At 47.2% G+C, this 23,040-nt stretch overlaps 1 protein-coding gene across 6 annotated transcripts in view; it reads right to left on the minus strand.

Annotated features, from left to right (window-relative positions):
- The window catches only part of Eip74EF (Ecdysone-induced protein E74), a 109,296-nt gene that overhangs the window by 26,144 nt on the left and 60,112 nt on the right, over nt 1-23,040 (minus strand). The window contains exon 1 of one of the 6 annotated variants that reach the window (XM_034326418.2): nt 11,598-22,835. The exons of the other annotated variants lie outside the window; for them this stretch is intronic. Within the exon in view, the coding sequence (XP_034182309.1) occupies nt 11,598-11,913 (316 nt within the window). The 5' untranslated portion in view covers nt 11,914-22,835. Of the gene's footprint in view, nt 1-11,597; nt 22,836-23,040 lie in introns of those variants that run through there. 6 annotated transcript variants of the gene reach the window in all.

The following is a 23,040-nucleotide window of genomic DNA, read 5'->3' on the forward strand; positions in this document are numbered from 1 at the left end:
AGCCGGAAGCGGATTTCAGGAAGGTGGATAAGAGTCGTGCAACCAGAATGGAAGGTGAAAACGTCGGTGAAAATTGCTCGGTTGTCGAAACGTTGAGCCTAGCTTGCGGGGGATGTTCGGTCGATGCGGCGAGACACCCACCCTACGTTGTCGCGGAGGGCGAGTCAAGGTCAAGCAAGGTCGAACCATTGCGAAGACTCGATTGCTCGCTAACGAGCCGATACGCTCGGTTACGCTTCTGGTTCGATCGATCTTACCACGATCGCAACCAACTTAACGATCTTTTAAATAACAAACAGCTATTCTTCAAGAACTCTTGAATAGGAAGCTTTTGAATGATTAATCGTCGCTTCGATGATGATCGTTGAAATTGAAACGTAAGAAGATCGATCTTGTCCGGATCCACGAAATCGTTCGCGCCGGCTGTTCGATATGGCGCAGGCGCGTGCGCGACTCGCGTGATGTCACATAGAAAGAGAGAGTCGTTACCGTTACGCAATGCCCGCTGTACCGGAAGGTGTGTGTGCGCGTGCGTGTACGCGACGGAGAAAGTGGCGTGGCCCAGGCAAACGCTGACCTTACATACTGCGCGCGCCGACCGTCTACGCATGTCTGATCGATTTCGATCCATCTGCCGATAAATAAACAGCCTTTAATTCGGTAAGGTACGATGGTTAAGAAAAGACATTTAACAACTTACTGGTTGCAAAAGGGATTAAGGGATAAAACGAACGTACAAGCAAGCGTGGACAAGATACTTGTTTTTCGAAGAGAAAACGAAGCAGTGATTTCCAGAGTTGTCCTGTCTGGCAAAGTACAGGTGCGAACAGTTGCACCTGCAAACTGTCACGAGAACGACGTTTTACCAGCGTAACTGTCTCCGACGATGTTTCGTCGTACACGCGTGTGGAAGGAACCTTGACTCGTCGATCTGGCAACGAAATTTCCTTCCTCGAAAACCCGCGCGGTATCGAGGCCCCGTGTATCGCAGGTGTCTTTGCTCTCGCGATTTTGATAACGTTGCTTGCCAAACAATTTTCGTTTGTTCGAGATAGATAACAGGGGAGAAAATATTTGACCAGCAGAGCTGCCCGTTTGGCTTTGGAATTGATGTCTCTGTGTCAAGGATTTCACTGGTGTAACACTCGTGGAAAAGATAAAGATCGATCTTCTTTTCTTTTCAGAATTTTTTTCTTTTTGGAATCTGTTTCCTTACAAAAGGAAGGATTCGATTTTAATAATTATCAGTATCACGCGTTTATACTAGCGCCCGCTTTCGTGTCGATTGATCGAACGAAATCGATATCATCGGCAATAAAAATCGTCGTTTATTTTTACCTTCACCAAACGCGTATTTAATTCGTCGCGATTCGTTATTGGCCTGGATTATGTAATACCATGCGACTTTCTCGATCGTCGACATTCCCGATCGAGCCAGCCAGAAAAATGTTACGCGATCTCTGAGAGGCGTACACAGGGCGAAGGGAAGAGAAGGGAAGGTTGATCGATGTCGGGCAAAGCAAACTGCTGGTAATTAAACGTCTCACGCGACTCTGAATCTTTAATATCCTAGACGATCGTGTTTAATTCATGAAGATCGGTTGTCTCGTTCGAAAAACCGGCTCTCGTCTACCGATTCGTAAATCACGAATTTTAATGAAGGGAAAACATTTAAAAATATACAACGATATCGCTATCATTATCGGGATATGTGTATCTACGAAAAAGGTGTAAATTTATTATATTACACGACGAAACATATAAATGTGTTTGAAAAAAAGAATCAAAGTAGCAATACGGTAATACCAAGAGTCACGCGTAATTCGTTCTTCGCATTTGGGAAAGTGGCCTTGGACAAGCGAATTCGCCTCAGACAGACTACAAAATCAAGCCACGATCAAACTTTCGACGAAAGCAAAGCTTCGAAACCCGATGGCATCATCGAATGGCAATTTTCAAATAGTCCTACGACACGTTACAGCCTCTGAGTTGAAAATAATTGTTGCAATTTTAAAAAATAAATACACCCCAACACGTTTAGTTTATACAAAAAAAGAAAAAAAATTGTCTCAGATGATCGCCTTAATCGGTCGATTAGAAACGGCGCTAATTAAGCGAGAATAATTAGCGGCATAAGGCGTGCAAGCAGAACGAACAGTGGACTATATAGAGGCTGGTTGCGCCGCGGATTGCCAAAGCCGGAAATTTCGATACCGGAAACGACGCGCCAGCCGTACGACGCGCCTCGACGTACGTATGTGAGCGACCCACTTCCTTCGTCGAAACCGAGAGTGCTTCTGCTCGTTTGTGTACCGTCGTTCGTGTATTTTCTACGTTGGCCTGTGTGCCACGTCGAGTGGGTGTTTCACGTAAAGAGAGCCAGCCCGTTATCGTGGCAGAGAAACGATCGAAAACGATCCCGGCTCTTTCCTCGCGCAAACAGGAAACGTTCGATGCCGCGGAAGTCTCGTTACTTATTTCCCTTTTGCGTTTCCGAAGACGTTTCATTCATTTCATTTCCGATAACACAAGCTAAGATGTTATCAAATTTATCTAAAAAGATGCATTATTCAAGAATAATGCCGGATTTCGGATTATGAAAATACAAATACACTTAAACTTTGCAACAATTAAATTTTAAGGATGTGATAATGGGTTAAGAAACAAAGCGGCGATTGAACGGTAGCAAAGACAAACGACACGAGCGAGCACAATAACCGATTCAGTTCCAGTAATCGTGAGTGGAACGGACAGCAATACATAGAACCGGGGGGAACGAAACGTGTACAAAGGGACGAAACTAAAGGAAATTTTACGCGAAAATGCCACGTGGAAAGGGATTTCGAGAAAATTCCAGGTGCGTAGACCGTCGTGTTCCAGCTATCTAGCCTTTGTAATTCGAGTTACTCGATTCGAAAAGGTTGACGCAGGCAAAAGGAGCAAAAATCTGGGTCACGCGCAGCCAACAGAGAGAAATTGCGGGTGCGTATCGAAACATCATCGGGTTCCATTCAACCGAGAGGGAAACTCGAGAGGGGCCACCCTTGTAGCCCTTGAAAATCTACCAACGAGGGATTCGCCAACTACCTACGCACCCTTCCGCCCCTCCCCTCGCCGTGACATTTCTCTTTTACGTCGAGAAGGAGGAAACGACTGAGCTACACACCGTCCCTGACCTATTTTTCATCGACGACCGTTCATCCCCTATTGTCTCGCGAGGAAAGCCGAGCAAAACCGTGCGGATATGTCGAACACGCACGCCCACTTCCTTCGATCGTCGGAAGAAAGTAAAATAGCGGTTTAGATCCGAGGAAACGAACGGTAAAAAGTACCGCGTAAAACGGTGCATCGAAATTCGCGCGTCGATAAAGTCCGCCAGTCTCGAACGCGCGTGCGCGGACCGATTCGAAAATTGCGGCGCGGGAAATTCGTACGATGAATCTTTGTAAAGGAAAGAACACGGTAACAGTGTGTTTAACGGCTGGCAACGCAGTTTAACGCTCGATAGAGAGTGAAAATTCCTTTCTCACGGGGGGTGGATACCCTCTCGCATCCTCTCATTAATGCGTCGACCGTGGCGGTGTCCCGTTAAAAGTCCATGAAAGAAACTGGGTTATTCTTCGAGGATCGACGCTTCGCGTCTAACGGTACGCGGTTAGAAAAATTCAGGTAGAAAAGCTGTAGCCAAACACGAATTGATCCAGATGCTTCTTTCTGTGGCTTTCAAACGTTATCTCTATAAAAGATTTCCCCGTGTGAATCTTTGGTATCCTCTTAACGTTTTCAAGAAATACTATACAAGTAAATCTCGGTGTAAAGAAAATCGCATTTGTTTTTCACCTCATTTTTCCACGTTTTAAAAAAACAAGAAAATGAGCTGAGGCGAGAAGGGCCTGGTTATCGTATGGGACATTAACGATCCGGTTGTTCCTTAAGAAACGACGACGTATCTCCTCTAAAGGCTGGATTACGTAATCTAATGGCGAAGAATCTAATTTCTGAATTGCGTAACGCTATTTAAAGGAATACGTGCGCCGTGTGATGGAATTTCGTCGACTTTCTTTTCTCTTTCATCCGGTGATCGATGAAGGGGAAAATCGTTGTCGTCGATATCGAATATACGTAAATAACGAAAGAGTAGGGGGAAAAAAAAGGAAGGAAATTTGTGGAAAAGGTCAGTGGCCACTTTGCGAATCAGCGGGTCGAGGTCCGTGTGTGTCGCTGGGTGCCGTTAATTCGTCGATGGTCGAGCAACGAGAAGAGGAAAGAGGGTAAAAGGTGTCAAGGACGGTGCCGGCCAGGAACACAAGACCAACAGCTACACACGTTCATGCATAATGTAGGGTGTTGAGGGTGTTGAGAAAATAACGTTAATGGTTTATCTAGGCGGTTCTTCATTTGCAAAATCGAAGAACGAACCTTAAGAAATGGGATCAACTTTAAGAAGTGATGATACATTCGAATGAATTTCAATAGAAAAGTACGATTTCATCGGAATTGAATGCTACCGTCTAGTAACAATGGTTACTTACCCAACACCCGGTACGTTTAACTGAAACGACAATGGGATTCATCGTGCCGCGAAATGGTAGAACAAAACGACAGATTGTAGTTGCGTTTGATTAGAAAATAGTACTCCTTCTGGTTGCCTGTGTGTTTGTCTATTGTGTAACACCAGCGGACCGGCTGGTAACGAGCCTCTCGACTCGCGTACGAGTTCGCTCGCTCGCGACCCGCTAGCCGTTCGCTCCTTCTGTTTATTACATAATGTCAAGTGCCCCGTAGCACTGTCCGCGCTGGCAAGAATGATATAATAACCGTCCACACGCGCCTCCTCTAACGGGACAGTTTAACCGCAAAATTATCGGTCGTTAGACTTCAGTTTCAATTTTTCACGCCGGTCTTATCAGTCCTTATTCGACCCGACGCCCGATATCCAGAGCGTTATCGAACGATTCGCGAGATTCATCGTCATCGATCGATCGACAATTGTCTAGTGTATCTAGGACGAAAGAAATGGAAGAGGCTCTTCTTTTTTCAAAGTTTAAATTAAAAAATGAATTATTCGAGTCGAGGTCGAAGGAAGCGAAAAAAAAAGAAAAAAAAAAAAAGAACCGTGAACTCGATTAATACGACTTCTGATATTGCCCACGCTGTTTAGGTGACGATTAAGAGATGAAGATGAGATGGAGGAGAAGCAGAGGGGTATATGTACCCTACACCTCGTTGCTATAATAGTCTAGGTAGCTCTAGCGTAGGCTACCTCTTGCCTAGCCCACAACACGCTTTACTATGTAGGTCAGGGCTGGTGCATTCAACGAGCGAGCTCTGCTCTTCCTCTATGCACCGTTCGCGTTACCTATAGCGAACGATCGAGCACACACACATACCTCTTCTCCTCTCCGCTCCATCGCCTACAAGTTCCTTTCCTTCGTTCCAACCATCATCTAACGGGTGTATTCTTTTCCCTTCTCAACGTTTCATTTCCTCGACACTTTTACCAGGCAAATTTTTCTCTGGTATCAGCGTAGAAGACTAATTGGTCGGTCGGTCGATCATCAAAGAAATAACGTATGAAAATTGATCAGCTAATCGCTAAAATTTGTACTAATCAGTTAACACGTTTGTTCGCACGAACTTAGCTTCTTGTTAAACGTCACCTCGAAAACGGAAGTACTGTGGTTGTATAATTATTATTATTATTAGACATTTCTTATCACAGAAAACATTGAAACGATATGGATAATGCGTGCGAACATTCTACATACCGCGTTTGAATGAGTTAGAAGCTTAAGGGGAACAAAGTCTATTTAGGACCGTTCGAAAATCCGTTAATTGGGACAGCAGCTGTTGGTCGTCCCGATACATCTATCGCTCGTTAAAATTTACAATCGACGCTCGCTTTGTTATTCCGAACGGATATTTGTCTGAAAGCATTATTCTACATTGTAATACCAGATGCGGTTGTTATGAATATTGAGATTAGATTCCTTCGGGGTCGTTCAATATAGGCGCTTCTTAACGACAAACGGAAACGATATACCGATTCCGACGATTATAATATTGCTCATTTCGACGAATTCGCGAAACTTTCAGCGTTATCGAAATAATATCGACGTTTCGATACGGATCGGAGCGGGGGGTTAATAATGCGGTTACATTGGCCAATTAATCGCTCAGCTTCCGAGTGATTCTTCCAAGGCAGTCACGTTGGTAATTAATGCGCGCGATATCGATCGCTGTACAGGGTGTCACTTTGAAGCGGCGGATGGTACCGATAGCCTCGGTAATTGCCCTGTTTCCACCTATGTTACCCATCGATCTACGGGGTGTTCCGATCATTCGGAACCAAAAACAACCGAGCCCGGCCGTGAAACGACTCTGTTCGCGTTATCGATCGGATCCAATATTTATTCTCGATATGCAAGCGCGAGTGTCGCGTTTCTACAAGCAACTTCCAGGCGAACGACATGCCATCGCAGGATCAAAGAATCGTCGCAGCTACCGTTCTCTGTCGCGTTGAATGACCCACGAAAGAAATACATACTCGATCGGTTCCCCCTTTCGTTTCGCGCGATCGTGTCAAGGTGATTACTCGAAGGAAGAATCATTCAATCATCGATTTTCTTTCTTAATATTCCTGTTTATAATTTTAGTTTCTGATTCATTAAAGAATGATAACAGAAACAGCAGAGTTTGCGACGGTGACTCGTATCTTTTGAATTTGAATGGTAAGCTGGGTCACAAGTGTGACTCGATACGTTACTAGGCAAGGAATTAATCGGCGGAAAATAGACGTTCGCGATATCATGCCAACGGTATCTGTCCTACGATTCGATTCCCGGCCGAACAAAGAGGTAGAGGTCGAACTCTAATCAATTACGACACCTCTGCTTGCAATAGAATACATTATTACCACAGAGGAAGACGCATCGATTCATGAATTTCCACAACAGGATTACTTCAGTAAGGTGACAAGTAAAAAGTTTGCGACCGATGCCACCGATTTGACATGATCGAACGACTGAAATTCAATTTTTCTTGCTTGCGCGAGATAGCGAAGAAAAAAGAAAAACTAAGTGAAAACGGCTGTGTGTAATATGACACGCTATAATTGCAATTACTCGGTATAAGATCGCTTCCGTGTCTAATCGTTAGAATGGTAAGGAAACGAGACAAATCGAGTTACCAATTGTGATACAATTTTTTCTCTAATTTGAGAGAAAAGGAAGAGGTTGCACCTTCGTTAACCGTACGGCAGGCGTGTGCCAAGTGTGAAAATCGAATCCTAGCAATTGGGACACCCGGTAGACGAAGGTAAGCGTCTCCGTGCCAACGTTCCAATAACCACCCAAGAGCACAAGGACAGTCTACCCCAGTTTTCCTATTGCGACCGCCTACGGCACGTCCTTCACCCCCTCTCATCGTTACCCAACAACCTTCTCTCTTTCTCTCTCCGTCTCTCTGTCTGTCTTCCGGGCCGATCGGCGCGGAAAATGCGGCGGGAAAATCGATGCTGACCGGACGCCGAGGAAATTCGTGAGGCGTGAGACCAACGTGGCACGGATAAAAGGGTGGAGACCCGGTGGAAAGGCCGACACCAGAGAGGGTGATCATCCCCTTGCGTCAAAGACGAACCAAGAAATGCCTTCGTTTCAAGGAGGAAAAAAAAAAAATAGGGACGCGGATAAACTACACGTTTCACGCGAACCTGGACACGGATGAGCTATAAAAAAAAGAAAAAGTTTTACGGCGCCTCCGACGAAGCGGACCTCTCGTGGAAGTCGCGATTTAAACGCGTCCGCAGGCGGGAAAATTGAATTTCGATGTTGCGTTATAATACTGCCAGGTGCGATTCGTCGTGTTTAAATTGGAGAACGACACGAACGAGAGACCTACTAGCATCGTGGCAGGGAAATCGGCAAAGAAACCAACGTTCACTGTACGGAGCTCGCTTTCCTTTTTCCTCTGGTATTTTAATGGACAGCCGCGAACGTAACGTTGACGCCAGATAATAATCTTTTACCCGGTCGATGCGTGTCAAGGAAAACGTCGGCTCCGTTCCTCTCTCGGGCGCGGGGGTAGCGAACAAAGATCTATCGGGACAAAAGTTTCTCGAATCCTGTGAATCGTACGAGGCACGATCGAACAAGCCGCGTTCCACTAACGCAACTTTCTATAAGTGGAGCGGGGCAGAAAATTTTCCTCGCAAGTTCGTGAACCGTGAAAGTCGAGGCGACTAGTTTGTTTCGCGGTACATAATTCGTCGCGTGTTACCAGATTTTGATTTCGTCAGGAAAGAAATGTTACCGAGTTCCACTGGAACGATGGGAGGTAAGTAAGAAACGATGAAACACAGTTTAGCCTAGGATTCATCCGGAGGGAGAGAGAAAAAGGTGTCGTCGTCGCGGCGAGTATAGAGAAAGGTACCCGAAGGAGGGTAACCGCAGACAGGAAGTTAGTCCTTCCTTCCTCGCCGGGCCAATATCCTGAATTACAATGAGCCAGCGTGCTTCCTCGAACCGTCAGCTATTTAAATACAACCACCGTCAGGTTTCCATATATCGCTTCAATAGCATTCCCCCTCGGCAACAGTTGTTGCACGAAACGCCGCGTCCATCTTATCGGCATAGTAAAGAAAGGATATGATAATGAAGATTATACAACGCCAACTGATGAAGGTGAAGAGACATGTGAAAAGATTACTGCAATCTGCATCGATGCAATTCGTATGCAGCGAAAGAATTTTTCTACTCGACCCATTCGATATTCTCCTTTTACATATAAGGACGCGTCCTACATAGTTTCTTTTCCTGGCTCGTTAGTCAAGAACGCAACCCTTGGTCACCGATTAACCCTGCGATGTCCGGTTCGATCGACAGACACTGTTTTTCATCCCCCTCGAGAGGATCGAGCGGTCTTCATTTCCTGATTAACCCGACGACGACGAGGACGACGACGGCGGCGGTTCTCTTCAGACATAGAAGAGGAGAGCAGAACCGGAAGTAATCTGTCTTCCTCTGGCGAGCCACTCTCGCGAAAGGAGTAGTACAAGAGGACGAGGGAACGGCGGAAGGAGAGAAGGACGGATAGAACGTCCGCTCGAATTCACATGGAGTGATTTAAAGGCTGGAATTATCCTTTTCCTACCCTTCCATACCTATTCTCTCTTACGCTCGCGCTCTTTAACCATTATCTATATATCTTCTACTATGAAGCTTTTACATCCTAACACGAGGATGATCATCCTCTATTTTAACCTAGACCGTAGCAGATCGGACCGCCCTATCGTCCCTTTCGCCACGCGTTTCCGACCATTCGTGAGGGTATTAAGAAGAATTGGGAGCGTGCGATTTCCTTTATAATAGATAAAAGAAAAATCGCTTTCTATCGTTTATTGGCACGCCCCCACCACGGCACCGTTTTTATCGGGTAAAGTATTATTAATAAGTCCGCGCGCTCGTCGACTCCGCTTTTAATCAACTCTGGATATATACGTAAATCGAGATGGAGAAGAAAGTAATAGAAAAGGTGGAACAAAGATCGTTTGAAGATTGAAAAGGAATCTGATTACATTTGTGATACAGCACGCATAAGACTAACCAAGAATCCGAGCTGTCGCGGGGAATTGGAATTTATAATCCGTCGACCGCTGCTACCTGCCCCGTGAAAGGTTTCGAAAGTTTTTCCGGGTGCCGATGGAAAAAGAGGGGAAAGACCGCAAACGCCAACGAGCCCGGCCACCGGTAGCACCAACAGTAAACTTTAGAACGCCTTCCGGCCAAAATCTACCTCTCCGTCTCTCTCATTTCCTTTTATCACCTCCTTTTGGCCACGGTTTGCTTTCAACGAAAACAGAAAATCCTGGTAGCTAGGTATCGGATGAAGCGAGACAGTTTCTGTTAGTTTCGACTTTTCTCTACGAACTATAGAGCGGGGAAAGGGTTTCAAATGAAATGGTATCCTTGTTTTCCCTTTACTTTTTTCCTTTCTCCCTTATAAACGAACCCTGTCCTTTTTTTCACACGAAAAAACTACGGCAAAAAGTGTTGACGTTCCATGGTTGACGAAGTTGAAGGGGCGCGTTGCTTTTTTACGGTCCAAAATTTTGGGGACGAGTTGTTTCGACGTTTCGTTTTTCCCTTTCATTTTTTACCACGCTCCAGGGTACACGTGCACGCTGGAGAATCACTACTTTTCTCGACGGTCATCGTTAATTTTTTCAGAAAAAATATATGTATTTTGATGATACCGTTTGAAGGTATTGGTTGCTCTCTAGCCGGAAGTTTGGGAAAACATTTTTAACCCTTTCTGGGACGCGTGCGATCCCAAACCAGTAGGGGGTCCTTTTTCTCCCTCGAACATTCTAAATGGTAAGAAAAGTAGAGGCGTGGTCCTTTCGGAGGACGGAGAGAAAGTTGACCGGGGATTTTCGAAAAATTTCTCTCATTTTTCATTTTAGTCACAGCCTTCGATCGTTCCCGACGGTTTTTCCCTAAATTCAATACGAATTTTTCAACTTTCACCGTTTCTGTTTGTCCGAGAAACAAGCAGATTTCCGAAGAAGGATTCTCAAGGAGAAAAGCATGAAATCTCTTTTTTCTTTAAGGAATCTTCGCATTGAAATCGAATTGAAACCCAATTGATAATATGCGTCTAATTAACTAGAAAATTATAGAAATGTAGTGAGCGTGTTGAAAGCAGAACGATTATCAGGCAGAGCATCGAGGAAGAGGAGAAAGGCCTAAGAGCAAGAAACGGGAGCGATACGAGATACTAATTTCGTTGGGGTTGGGGCAGGTCACAAGGTATTATCTCCGCTCGGTGGTTGGCGGAGGATACGGCGGAGAAAGGGGAGTACGCGATAACGGGAGAAATTGCAAAATTATATTCGAAGAGCCGAATATCGCTATGGCGTTACCGTCACCCGACTCTCATCGTCGAACGACCTTCGCGGAGCGGCTTGCGTAATATTTTTATCGGCCGAAATTACACATACGCGCGGCATACGTTCACGCATGCACGCACGCACGCACGCACTGCCGAACAGACTCACGTATTTTCGGTTGCGTGAGTGCGACACGCACTCTACCGGTCCCTGCCTTTTTTTATTTCCCTGCATTCCCTTTTCCCTTTCGCCGGTGCATCTTCGATCGTGCGTACAGCTACGCGTCAACGGGAATTTAAATATTTTATTCTACTCGGAACCGATACAGCAGGCATTCATTTTACATTCACAGCCGAACGGACTAGCGCGGATATTTATATTTCATTTGACCCTAGATACAGAGAAATAATTATCTGTCAAAAAGGATCGATTAACCTATGAAAACAACGCGGGTAAAGAATCCATCAACTTCCTGCTCCGCAAGCATCCGCTTCAAGATCCGCCAGATAAAAAGGTTATGAATCGGTACAGACAACGATCGGTTCGCAATTACCGAGAAACGAGGCAAGAAGATTGTAAATGTCACATGCCGTGAACCGAAAGATCAAGAGATTCGATCTACGAGCTATTTCGTTAATTGAATTTTTCGAGCGAAAAGGCGCGAGAATGAAAAAAAATATGAATACTAAGAATCGTATGGAGAACTCACGGTATCGTCTCATAAGATTCTTCTTGTAAGGTTTGGTGCCCGGTGGTCTGGATCTCGACCTCGTGGTGCCGTCTTTTTGATTGTTGTCGGAACACGAGTCGTCGGAGTCCTCGGAACAGGTACGATCCTCCCTTTCCTGGGAATATTCGCCGGACGCGGCACCGACGAAACATCCTCGTAACCTGAGCGCGGCCGCGGCGTTCCCGTAGTCGTCGATCGGTACCTTACGTTCCTGATCCTGATCGTTCTCGTCTCTCGAGAACTCGGCATAATCGCCCACCCTAACGCTCAAGTCCAACGGTTGATCCTCGAGCATCTCGTATCGATCTTTGCCAGCTCGTTTACCGAGATCTGCCAGCAGTCTGTTCACAAAAGTGATCCACGGCTACCACGGCAGCATAGTTGCCATCTTGATTCCTCAACGATTTTTACTCGACACTTGCTCGCAACAATGGAACATTACATTCCAAACGGGATACTCGATGTTCGAATGTTCGATAAAGTAAAGCACCGATGGCCACTCGATGGAGAATTTTCCTCGATTAAACACAATCCACGATTATATCGAACCGAACAATCGACGCACAATGAAAATGTCACCGAACGAGAGGATCTCTCCGTGTCAGTTCGTCTCGTCTTTCTTAACGAAAGTTAAATTCCGATAAGTTGCAGCCGAAGGATAGTAAAAGGTGGAAAGTGAAAGAGAAGTATCTTCGTGGGAGGTAGAACTGTTCCAGCCGATGCGATGCGATGCGATGTGACGCGTTCGTCCCGTGTGGCACGCGTTACGCACAAGCGGATTATTCTGCCGCCAACTTCTCGCGGCAAAACAGTTTTCGATACTAGCAGCAACGTTCGAGCGTCGCGCGTATCGAGCGATCGATCATTCCTCGCGCGTTTTTCCTTGTTCGAGCACACCAACGTACGTTGCACTTGCCGCGAGGAAAATGGAGTGACAGAGAAGAAAGGGGGGGGGGGGGGGGGGGGAAAGAAAAGAAACGAGAGCGTGACAAGGCAGCAGTCAGCTTACGAGAAGACGGTCGAAAGTAAATGGTTGGCAATGTATCACGTATGTCTTCGAGAGCTCCTGGGATCGAAGAGAATAATATCGGTCGCACGTACAAGCACTTTTGAAAACAGAACTCTGTTTACTCGGTATTACTAGGTTTCCTCACTTGTACGCGTTGCTCCCGTGTGCGGATGTATTGTATATAAACGGGCAGTATGTAGCGTGTTTTGTCGCGGAGGAGAGCCAAGAGGCAAGAAAGAGAAAAAAATAAAAGGCGAGGACAGAGAATTGCCGAAGCGTATCCACGTTCTCCGCACCGAGGCTACGGTTGCCGGTGGCACACTGACTGACTCGGAACCGGGGTAGCCCGCTAGTCCAGACTCGTTCACTCACTACTCCAGACTCACACTCCAACTACGAGCGCCGGACTCGCTCTCGCTCGTGTACACCGAACACAGTACTCTCGGGCCGCCAGCCGACCGCGTTCGGGACTTTCCGTCGGCCGACTTCGGTTCTTTTCGGTCTCTACACGCCTCGTGAAGAGTCGCCGACTACTTCACGTACACACCGTCACCCACACACAGTCGCGAGCCGTCGCTCGAGATGCGCGGATGCGTAGCCTACCGCAATGTTCGAAGCTCGTGATGCTCTCTCCCTCCACTTTCAGCACTCTTTTCTCTTTACCTCTCTCTCTCTCTATCTCCCTGATTTTTCCTTTTCTTTTTTCTTCTTACCACCTCTACCTCACGCCCTTCCTTTCATCTTATTTTTCTTTTCTTTCTCGATTTCGCGAGGAAAATCTATTTTCCGTCTTATTGGGATAGGACCCACGAAAACCAGCCCAGCCAGTTGGCGGAGCTGGTGTCGTGACATTAACCTTCGATCGGTGATGCTATAAACGACGAGTAGGCGACAAGAGATACGAGCCTTTTTAACGGGACAACCTTTTCTTTTTTTTCTTTTCAGTCTAGCCAGACTGATTGATCGAGGGGAATAAACGCCTCGAATCGTTTCACCGGGATAGATATCGATGTTCTCGAGCTCCTTGGTCCCTGACATTGTCTTCTCGAGGATGAATTCGAGCGACGAGAGAAGGAGCTGAATACAGGACGGGGAAGGAAAGGAGACTGGTACGATTGCGTATGCACGATGAACAGACAATAGGTGAACGTGCGTGCGAGGTCGCGGCGGAAAGGAACTTCCAATTCGACGTGTCTCGTTGCAGCCGGTAAACACAGGTGCAACGAAAACGTCGGAAGTGTTTTTGCAACGGGGCATACAATGCGAACCTTGAAACTGACCGATTTCGTAACCCTTCGTTCGGCTCCTTGGCGTCGCACCGTTTCTATTACAATGCAACCCCGCAGAAAAACAATCTTCTATTAAGATAATATTTTGCAACGAAGAATCTTCGATTAAAATTACCATATTTTACTGCTATCAAATTGTAATTAAAGTATCATTCGAATATGAAAACAAGTTTTTATTTTATTATTCGCCTATCTTTTTCCTCGATGAATCGTAGCTACGGATCGGTATTGTCCTCGTTAAATTTCCAGCCAACTGTTGAATCTCTCACGTGAGAGAACGTGTAGGGCGAGCACGATAGGAATCGTACATAAATCGTTGTCGATTATCAGTGGCCGCTTATCGGTCGGCTATCTCGCATACAATGCGTGTGCGTGCACAGGTCGCGATCGCATAAGAAAGCGAGCTTCGATAAATCCTGATTCTTTCCTTCCACGCTCGATGCACCCGTGCCTTGTTTCGAGGATTTCGAGATTCCATCCTGGAGTTACTACTTAGGTACCAAGGTTCCTCTTTGATAGGAAAGGTTTCGACTAGACTGATACTTTTCCTCGATAACGGGCCTCCTGGCCTTAATTGCATTTCCTGCCCTGCTCCAAGATGCAATTCCATTGTTCGACCGCCAAAAAGCTAGCGCTTTTCGCGAAACTCGTACGTGAATCGAGATTAACGATTTCGAGGAAAAAATTCGTTTGGTTACACACGGAAATACGCTTTGTTTTTGTTGGACCGTGAAACGTGACTCATCTCCATTTTTGATATTTCGAAATTCGCTCAGCATTTTACGAATGTATAACTGGTCCTTTAAAAATTCTTTTATTCATCGATTTCTCGATCGATCAAACGATGTTTTCTTATAGCTTCGCATAGGTTAATCGAAGAGCCATCATTTCCTGGAAATATTCGACGAAGATCCGTACGATCTGTCGGCAGGAAATTCGTTGGATCCAGCAAGAAAGAAAGGAACATCCGCGTCAAAGGATACTCGCGTAGAAACGAACTCAACGTCGCGATCCTCGATTTGTCGTTCCACAGCGAGATGCAGAAGTCAACGGTGAGCCGAGGGACAGGCAAGAGAGTTATTTTAGCGCAAAAACGAGCGACGCTGCCGGCCTGGGAGAGAAAACCTCGTAACTCTCGCCGATCTCGGAACGGGACGACGCCCAATCCAGGAAAACTACGATTTCTAATCCATCAACGTGTTCCATCTACGACAGGATGTCACCTTGTACGCGTTCCACTCTGAACTTGCACTATTTCCGATCGAACCTGCTTATTCACGCCTTTGCTATTCGGCTACCATCGAGTACCTCTAATGTTCATCATCGAGATATTTCTAAACGAAAGTGCTACATATCTGCCAGTCAACGAGACAATGTTGCTTCTCCCTTTCTAAGCATCAATTAGTATCTCGATAAGTTTCTAATTAAAGTCTAGCTAACGAATCACGAATTTCGTTGCTTCACTTTCATTTTCGCGGTCCGTGTCCTCTCTGTCGATTTTCTTTTTCTCGACGGCGCGGCGGTGCACGATTTTCCAAAGAACAACCGACGGTGTCGCGTTCTCTTTCCTCCACTTTCTACGGCGAGATCCATCGATCATTCGGTCTCGTGAATATTGGTCAAACGAAACGGGAGGGAAAAAAAGAAAAGTAGAGAACGAAGACGATCGGACGGTGAGCAGAAGAGTTTCGAGGGAAAGGACAAGAGAAATTTCCTTTTTTTTTTACAGGACACCGAGCAACAGACGCGATATTTCCTGTCCGAGCGACAGCGAAGAAAGTGTAACTAGGTCTTCTTTTTTTCCCCGGCCTCGTGTTCCCCTGCAATTATAATATCCAGCCTGCCGATTCGATTAAGCGGCTCGTTGCTCGAGAAAGAGTTTGTTTCTACCGACACGCATTCGTCAACATTCTAGGTTGAAATCGTATCAGTGAAATTCTTCACGGAATTATGATAAAATCATTCGGTGGGGAAAAAATGATACCTTAGACAACAAGGTAAACGTGAATTCCTTTTCGAATGACGACGAAACACAGAAAGCGAAATGAATCGGCGAATCTCGCTGAATTTCAGCGCAAACTTTCGTCGAGACGTCGCGATTCGCGGCGATTTTAATTTCTTGTCAGAGACAGGTAGACGAGAGAAAGAGACGAGGAAGAGGTATTAGTTGGCGATTCAGGCCGAGACTAACGCGCACTTTTCCTCGACTACACGTTTCTCCCGTCCACCTTCGACGCGGATGATTTCTTTCGTTTTGAAGCGCCTTTCTTTTTCATCGATTTACTCGTTTAACTGGTATAAACGTACCTGAGACCCTTCACCCTGGTAAGAAGCCCAGATTTACAGTGAGAATTCGACGGCAGCCCGATCGAAAGGAATCGACGATAGGTTTTTCACGGTGATTCGAATCGAAAGGTGTTTCTGGACGAACAGTCGATTAGAATCGAGGGAACGAAGAGGTGGCCGGTTCCGTGGCCGGTTGCCATGCCGAACAAGCTTTGCTGCTGCTGCTGTTGCCGTTGCTCCAAGTGTCAGAAACCGTGAAGGCACCTCCTCTCGCGATCGAGACTTTCCAAGGACACGAGGGTGCGTGGATCCGTGGCGTGCGTGTTTCGCTCGTTTTCCTTTTCACCGCGAAAATCATAAGCCGCGTCGAAGAAAGAAAAGTCCAACAGTCGCCAGCGAAATCGCCGCCACGTTCCACATAACACACCAGCTATTACGCCAATTTCCCTATCGCCGAGATTTTTCTTCTCCACCACGCGCCTGCCTCATCCAGAACGCTTTCTTTATAACCGAGCTATAAACCGACCATTAACGATCCAATTAGGTTCAATGTCGATCGAGAGGGAAAGATAACGCAGCTGCGTGATTATTTCGATGGACAACGTTCGTTTTCTCAAATGCAATCATTGTGATTTCGGTGTACCACGAAAATTCTATAAAATAGGCACGTATCTGTGCGAGGAACACGAAATGCAGAAGAACAGGGGGAGCCACGGAACGGCATTAGGATGAACAGGGAAGACGGGGAGGTCGAAGACGAAGACGAAGAGGAAGAGGAAGAGGAGGGGAAAAGAAGAAGAATCCCCCTTGGCTCACGTCCGCGAGAACCGGAAAGATTCCCTCGATCCGCTACGAACGGCTTCCAAGGTCCGCACTCTTCGTATTCGAACGAATTCACAAGCACACGAATACACCGCGTACGGAAGAGGGAGAAAGGAGCGTGGATTCGAACGCTCACGCACTCTCGCGCCCTCTCACACGCGTGCTTCAGACGCACGTCCGGCCAAACGAGCCGCGAGGTTATTGTTTAAAGCGTTCCCCTTTATTGTGTCTACAATGTGCTCGGTCACACGCGGCCGGAACAAGCAGCCGCCAGTGCGGCCCTTCTCCTCGCTAAACGACCTTTTTATTTTATTATTCTATTCGGTTGCTGCACCTCGCGCTCTTTGCTGGGCGTTGCCCCGCGACAGACGAGCGACTCTTCGAATGGCCAGCATTAATCAAACTGCTACAACAAACGATTTCGGTGAAAATCCTCATTCACCGTACTGGACCCGCGAGAATTCTATAATTTATATATCTACGGGAGATTGGAAACGTTTGTCTCGTTCTCACGCCGTCATTTCCTGTGTACCAGTGTCGCCTCCGTCTTCGAGCGTAGATCGTAATCGATTCGAACGCTGCCACTGCCGTCACACGCGTCGAGGACATAATTCATTCGCGGGGTATTTGCACGGGGGAATAATTTGACGCAGCTCGTTTCCCGGCTACGAGGCATTATCCTCGCCGCATCTCGCGAGATGCCACGGCTAGTATCGGAGCATAGCACCCGAGCACCTGCGCTCAAAACCAGAACCCCCGTCCGTTCCCGTTCCCGGTCTGTTCAGTCAAGAGCCGAAGGTACTGAGGCAGGTCCGGGGCGGGACGATTATTGCTAAAACGCGTTCGTTATTGTGTCTACAAAGTCGATCGCGAATCAGTCCTCTTGGCACCGTTCCACCTACGTGGTCGACCGTGTACAACTTTGCTCGGCCAACCTCTCTCCTTCGCGCCATCAAGTGGCGCGCTTCTTGGCAGGAAGTTGAATCGCGTTTAATTTACCATACCTTCTCCGCTGCCCACAAATTCCTCGCGACTATTTATACACCCCGGTGGCTATATTTATCGCCATTCGGTCGCGTTACAATGGCAGATTGTTCGTTTGGATAAAAGAAAAATAGGGATAAAGGAACCGTGTCGAACGCGTCGAGGAAGATCGTCGCGCGGTTAGGGAGAACAGTCAGTCGAGTTTGCCAACTGGCAAGCCTCGATTCTTCCTAGTGACACGGAAACGCGCGACACAAGGGATTTCCCTCCGATGGTACGTCGAACGATTTTCTTTATCAGTGGATAGTCGGACGCGCGTCGATCCGTGAACCGACCGGACAGACAAATCGTCCTTTACGTATTCCCTTTCGAACGTAACAAATCAGCCAGCGACGGCCAGTTGGATCGCAGTTGCGGTACGCTTGGCAATAAATCGTGTTTGGAGTAGGTAGGATGGAAAGCGCGGGACTCGTCCCATCGTGGTATCCGTCGTCTCGAAGGCACACGTCGTGCTGCCCAAAGAGCACGACGCTCGTCGCATCTTTCTCTGGCCAAAGTGGATGATAGAGGGAGAAGAGGAACGCGGTACACGGTGCATCTAGCAGAGATGGCGAACGTAGAAGCGAGTCGCGTGCGTGCATGTGCGAAGCTAGCGGCCCCCGGTTGCATGTGCACACGTCTCCGACCGGCGACTTGGAAAGGGGAAGTCGTCGACGTCCGAGGATCGAGAGAACGAGCTGAAACAGGAGGAGGAGGAGGAGGTGCAATGGCGCGGCGAAGAGGAAAAGAGGGAGACTGGCGAGGAAGGTGGCGGTAGGATGGCTAGAAGAGGGGAAAGAGGGTGGACGGACAGACGGACGGACTCGAGAGGTGCAGCGAACTCTCCCAAGGCCTGCCTACCCCCACCGAGCGTACAACTGCAACTGCAACTCTCGCGGACCGGAGCCGAGGAAGCAAAGACTATGCGACGCGTACGGGCCATTCCACGTCAAAACGCACCGCTCTTGCGCTCGTACTTATCCATTTTTTCAACTTTACACCTCCATACGTAAAATTGCAGCTTCCTATTCGAAATTGTTTTCGAGATATTCCAAATGTTAACGCGTCGACTATCGCAGTAGAAAATGAAACATTAAATAAATTGCAGGGGTATTAACCTTGTCTTCGTAATAGCAAACATGGTACAGTACTTATTGCAACTATGAAGGGGAGCAACTCGAGCACCGAGGTGACCCGACACCTTCCGCGAACCTTTTATTTCACCTATCCCACCGACGACCCATTTTTTTTTTAACGCTCATCCAACAATCGCCTTTTCCCTACCGTGTCTTTAAGCATCTTCCAAGTTGCTTTAAATAGCTACTTTATTTTTATAGTTTCAACAGCACGAGCTGTTCGTCGCACGAGCATCTCCAATTCTGTTGTGAAATTAAAGTCGAACGCTTATAGCAGTCAACGACAGTTAAAGGGTCAATATAATACAATAGGAACGACATGATAATGGCATCGAAAGCGAAATGGTATTTAGAGTCAAACGCTTGCTACGTCCTGAAGAACGTATTTACAGACAAAGGGATTAACCTTTAAAGGGAACAATTGGGTAATCAGGGTACCTATTCAAGGTATATTGAATGAAGATCCGTTACATAAGGATGTATGATAATTATGATGAAACAATCCACGTAAAAAGGGGGATTTATCGCAGAGAAAACTAGTGCGCAACCGGGTTGGCCCGGGTAAGGGGTTAAGAAAGTCGATGATCGTCCACGTCGACGCCTTTTCTCCCGTGGTATCCTTGAAATCGTATCTCCTCCTATCCTTCGCGTTACATACCTCCTCAAACATTGACGTCACAGAGAGTGCAACGGCGCGAGCTCGAGACGACGAACGTTCGTCGAATTTCAATCCGCCCCGGAACGATTTCGAACGCGTCGCGCATTTTCAAGCGGTTACAGTGTAAACAGAGAGACACATGTACGTAAGTACGAGAGGAGAACCGCGAGTAGAGTTCGGTTGGCGCAAAAATACGCCTCATTTGTGTCACGGTGTTCGCGCGGCTGTCATGCAGGCTGCGTCATGCGACGCGGTTAAAAGTGACTCAGGTTTTATTTCCTGCTTCGAGTTCTACATACGTACATATGTAGATAGCATAGGCTAGTCGCGCGAGTATAGCCGGAGAATCGATAGGAAAACGAAGCGATTGCAGGTCGACACGCGGCGCGGGTCGAAGCGGTCTGCGAGCGAACGCGAGCTGGCTTTATTATCTGCTCGAGTTCTGGGTCGATTGTTAATCGCACGCGCGGGTCTGCACACCGGCGACCAACGATCCCGCCAGTCCACTCGCATCTCGTCCTTCTTCTCTGACTAATCCTTTTTTCTCCTCTCTTCCTCGCCATCTCTTCGCTTACTTCTCTTACCAACTGGCCTGAGCATCGTTAAATTTATTCGCTGGCGTAACCTGTCGCGGAATTTTCGGCCACCGAATTAATGATACTTATCGTTAGCAGAATCGCGTTCCTCTCCTTCTTTGAAACCTCGTGCAATTATTTCACGTATCGTTTCCATATTTGCCGGTATAACGCGTTATCGCCTCGATGTTTATTCGCGTCGCGATGCGTCTCTCCTCGCGTTGCCTGGAAAACTCCGGCAATAAAGTTGCGCGCGGTAATTCGAAGATAAACACCGCGCCGGGAGTCGAGATGTTGCGTAACTTGAATAAGGGTGGGAGCTGTGTGTCGTTTCGATCTAAATCGAAATTTGGTAGCTACGTTAAATCGCTACGTTTTTACGTTCGACCGATCGCGGATGCTGCCCTGAGCCCCGTCACAAGATAAAAGACGCCGAGAGATTGGCACGAACATCGTAAAGCTGTCTCTCGTTTTTGCTCATTTAAATCCTACGTCCAGCAGGAAAAACCTGGTCATTTTGCGTTTGTACGAACAATGTAGCGAGACTGATCGATCAAACAGTTAAAATTATGCGACGGGTAAAGAATGAACCTGGTCCGATCGGAGGATGGCAAAGTGGCACACGACGCAGGTGGAAATGGTTGATCGTACGTGGCGCAAATCGAAAGTGAGATCGAGATCACCGGGTGGAGGAGAAGGCGCGGGGAGAGGTTGCGTTGGGTCTAGTTAAGGAGATAGTGACAAGTAGCTAAGGTAGAGGTTCGCACGAGACTCTCGACGACATTTCGGGCCGCGTGATCCATCCTTTCCATTGGTATACCGACAACTACGTTCACCGTATGTACGTACGTGAAACGGTGAACGAGCTCGTTCGCCACGCTAGCCCTGGCCTAGATAAGCCGGCTGGCTACTCGGCTTTGCATCGTTGCATCGCTTTAAACAGTCGCGCCGCGGAAGGTTCGACACGGAGACCCTTGCTAAAACTTCAAACTTTTCATTTACACCTCAGTTTTCGATTGATTTCATTCCTAACATCCCTCGATTTCGCGTTTCCCTAACGTCGATCTAACGCCACCCGACTCGAAATTGAAATTGAAATTGAAACACGCGGACTCTCTCGTAGCTTCGCTAATTTCCGTGACTCGTTCTCGTGACACCGTTTCCCCGTAGTTATCGTCGATGTTCGTATCGTTACGAAAGAAGTCGATACTTTGTAAATTACGATGTTCCTCTTACTCTTTCTTTTTTCCATTCCTCCCTTCGCTGCCGCGACTTTGTCGTCGAGCATCAGCTCGCTGCTATTCCCACAACGATTGTTCTGAAAACGGGAACGAGAGCAGCGAATTTTCCTTCCTGATAACCTGATAATGGCACGCAAACAGCGAAGAGGAAAATACATACGAGCCAGCGTTGATTTATAGGATTATTAATAAGCTTCGTTTCGAGTAATCGTACGAGGGGAGGAGACTCGATGTCTCGAGTTTCGATCAGAGAGGAAGTAGAAAGAGATCTCGGTCGTCGTCGCTCCGAGGGGATTCCACGCTGAGAACGCGGCTTAAGGTCGCGTGAATCCGCGCACCGCAACAGCGGACACCGAGAAACTATGCCGTTTTTTCTCTCCCGCCTCTTTCCTTTTCTTCGGCTGGCAAACACCAGACTCGCCTTTCCATCGCCACCAGTCCACCTTCCGCTCGATGCCCACTTTTCCTCGCAACGCACCAACGAAATCGACACTTTTCCACGAGAAACTAACTGATTTTCATCGGCAAGAAATCACGAAGGGTGAGATACATCTTTCACCCCTTTTGCAAATTTATGATTCGCAAACGACAAAAAACTTTGGAGAACACAGACGTGAAAGTGAACTGACATACGAATAGGTGGATAGGCGTTGCACGTAGCCATTGCATCCCAGATGTATGTATAATACCGCAACCTCGATTCCAATGAAAACGATGTTACGCCATTTTTCCTGTCAGTGAAATGCGATCTATTTTCACGGAACTCGCGCGCGTTTCGCTGCTGATTTTCTTTTTAATTCAATGACGCGAAACTGTGATCAAAGCAGCGTCGCGCGAAGGAACCAGTCGAAAAAGAAGAAAGGAACAGGGTTGAGTTGGAGGCTTGAACTTTCACAGGTTTGCCAGAAAATTACAGGTACCACCGCTGGAATCGGCAGCTTTTTAAATTAGGTCGGTGGGGGGTCGAAATCACGAGGCTTCGTAATTAAGGCTTCGTAATCGAATTTAACATTTTCATATGGTTGCATCTAAAAATTTGAAATATATTAAGAATTCGCAATTGGAAGATCAAAATATCCGTCAGTTGCTCGCTGTTGAAACGTGGAAAATTGATTCGAAGGAAAAGGTTGTCGAAAGTTGCACGTCCGTCTAGTCGGTTTTGGCGGGATGCAACGGGCGGAGAGGCATCGCGGTGCATCGAAGACAACGCGTCGGGCGCATGCGCCGCTCGGCCGATGCACGTGGTAAGTACAAGTATGTCAAGGCGCGACCTGAATTTTCCTACTCTTAGTGCCCCCTACCGTACTCTGCTCCCATCTCCCTCTTTGCTCCTCTGCAGCCCTCGCAGTCACCGCCGCCGTTGCTCCACGCTTACTCGATGCA

The sequence above is a fragment of the Osmia lignaria genome, chromosome 3, assembly GCF_051020975.1.
Source record: "Osmia lignaria lignaria isolate PbOS001 chromosome 3, iyOsmLign1, whole genome shotgun sequence".
NCBI classification, from domain to species: domain Eukaryota; kingdom Metazoa; phylum Arthropoda; class Insecta; order Hymenoptera; family Megachilidae; genus Osmia; species Osmia lignaria.